At 38.5% G+C, this 2,460-nt stretch overlaps 1 protein-coding gene across 1 annotated transcript in view; it reads right to left on the bottom strand.

Moving 5' to 3' along the window:
• The window catches only part of serinc2 (serine incorporator 2), a 12,025-nt gene extending 10,548 nt beyond the window's left edge, over positions 1-1,477 (bottom strand). The window contains exon 1 of the mRNA XM_032536243.1: positions 1,338-1,477. Within this exon, the coding sequence (XP_032392134.1) occupies positions 1,338-1,376 (39 nt within the window). The 5' untranslated portion in view covers positions 1,377-1,477. The remainder of the gene's footprint in view (positions 1-1,337) is intronic.
• Positions 1,478-2,460: the final 983 nt, after the last annotated feature.

The raw sequence follows: 2,460 nt of genomic DNA on the forward strand, positions 1-2,460 counted from the left end.
GTTCACCTCCTGGGCACTGCCAAGGTGCTCTTGAGCAAGGCACCGAACCCCCAACCGCATGGGCAGCCCCCTCACCCTGACATCTCTCAATTAGTGCATGTGTAGGTCCTAAACATGTGTGTGTAATTCAGGCCTGTGTGTAATGTGTGTAATAACAACAGAGTGAAAAGTGTAGTTTCCCCTTGTGGGATTGATAAATTATAATAAAAAAAATGTTTTAAAAAGATGGAGAAATGGGATTCAGACAGGTTGCCCACGTCACATCTACATCGTAAAGCTCAGTTGGAGGCTGCGCAGTAACGCTCAGCTAACACTGGAAAAGTGCTCAACTGTCTATGCTAATTTCACTAGTCTCCGTCCAGAACAACGAGATCTGTTGGTCCATTTCTTAAATGTCTATGTTTCAACTTCGTAATTTTTTCAAAGTTTGTATTATTATTTTTTAGCTATTCTAGCCTTACTTCCACCTTTCTTTTTGCAAAGTGATGTCGTTTTTTAAAGTTGTTGTCGCTTTTTTTCATTAATATAGTATATTATATTAATATAATATACTATATTAATGAAAAAAATTATATATTAATATAGTTTCCCAGGTACAAGTCTGTTTAGTAAATCTATCTCTGACATCGCAGTATTCTTCTTCTTCTTTATATGGACTTTTGTTTTTCTACCAAACATTATTCGCACTGGTTAGGGGGTACTGTTCAAATGGGGTACATTATTTAAAACAACAACCTTGAGAACCACTGGTCTATGCCATGGTACAACAAGGAAAAAGCAACCAAACAGTGACGCTACTGCCTAGCTCCTCCAAAAGGGGAGGGCCCGGGAGTTTTCCCACGACTTAGAACCCGGAAATTGCCCATTTTGAGAACCACATTGCATATTTAACAGACAGCGTTACATTTTGTTAGTTTTCCTCGTTGGCTGCTCATCCCAAAACATTAACAGATGAATTACTTCCTTCGTTTTTACACTGTAAATAATGTCAAAGGACAACAAAGACGGCCATGCTCTCACTTCAAACTCTACTCAGAAACCGGGAACTCAGCTGCCACCCTCACGTCATTTTAATGAAACATTTTACAAGTCGGTCGAAAAGTTTGTATAAGCTGGGTGTAACGATTAACTCGGTGTTCAACAAGTGCAAATGAATACAATGTAACATGAGTAAAATGTTGCATTTCAATAGCCAACTAGTTTCACGTCGTGTTGATATCATAACGTCATGTTTTCTTGGCTAAACAACGCGCAGCTAAAATAGTCAAGAAACGGTATGAAATTCTAAGTCTACATAAACCATGTAACAAAACTACAACCGGTAAATCTATACTTACACAACTGGCAAGGGAACCCAGAGCCAAACAAGCCCCCATGTTTAATAATTCACAATTCCAATGAAAGTCGTAAAGGCTTGAAAAGTTCAGGCAGAAACTGACTCAAAATGGCGAAGTCAAGTCATTTAAAAATAAAACACGGGAATCCGTTCGCTCCTTTCGAAATAAAAGCTCACGTCACTCTGTGATACACGGAGGTCATTTGTATAGCACAATTATTACATTTAATTATATTATTTCACTTTGTTTATTTATGTATTTTGATGGTAAATGTCCATAAAGAACACAACGAATCAATGGAGTATTGTGGCATGTGTTGTTACTGTATACAAGGCCGTATTAATTGGCGTTCTCGGTTTTTATTTTAAAAGGCAATTCCCTCTACTTCCGACATTGTTACACGTTGCGTTGCAGGCATAGACTGTATATTATGGAGAATTATTAATATGAACGGTCTATGGTTGCAGGTTACAATTTGTAATTTAACACCGAGTCTGTGATTGACTTACTGAGTCGTCACTCAAAAGGTTCGACCAGTTGGAGGCCAATGCGCAAAAGAAAAAACATCCCAATTATAGTCCTTTAAGTCTACCACCTCATTCATTTACAAAACTTCATATCCAAAATGTTCAATGCTATATTTATTTGATTTCGTTTTAAATCCACATCATTCATTAAACTGGTAATGCATCACCTCTTGAAAGAAAGCAAAAGCAATTCATCTTCAACCAACCAACATGTTATGTGGTTTATTTATTGCCAGGAATTTGCTATTTTTATGAAGAGACAAAAAATGTTCTACATTGCAAGTATAGGCCTAATTAGTTAAATAGGCCTTGGTCTTGCATTGCCAAACCTTCCTCCACACTGCTGCGGAGGAGGGTCTGGCTAGTCTACACAGCCTTCTGGGATGGGAGAATAATGTGATCTGGTTTATTGGCATTTTCTCTAAACCACAATCACAATCGTCTTGGGCGACGCTAAGCGCTGGACGAGGCAACGGTTCCTTTGCATAAAAGCCTCAGGAAGGAACTTGTTTTTGTGGAACATGTGTACGTTCAAGGTTGTTTTAGTCCGGTAAAACGTCAGATTGGATTTACCCTGCAGAGATCTGAGGAGCAGT

The sequence above is a fragment of the Etheostoma spectabile genome, chromosome 14, assembly GCF_008692095.1.
Source record: "Etheostoma spectabile isolate EspeVRDwgs_2016 chromosome 14, UIUC_Espe_1.0, whole genome shotgun sequence".
Classification (NCBI taxonomy): Eukaryota; Metazoa; Chordata; class Actinopteri; order Perciformes; family Percidae; genus Etheostoma; species Etheostoma spectabile.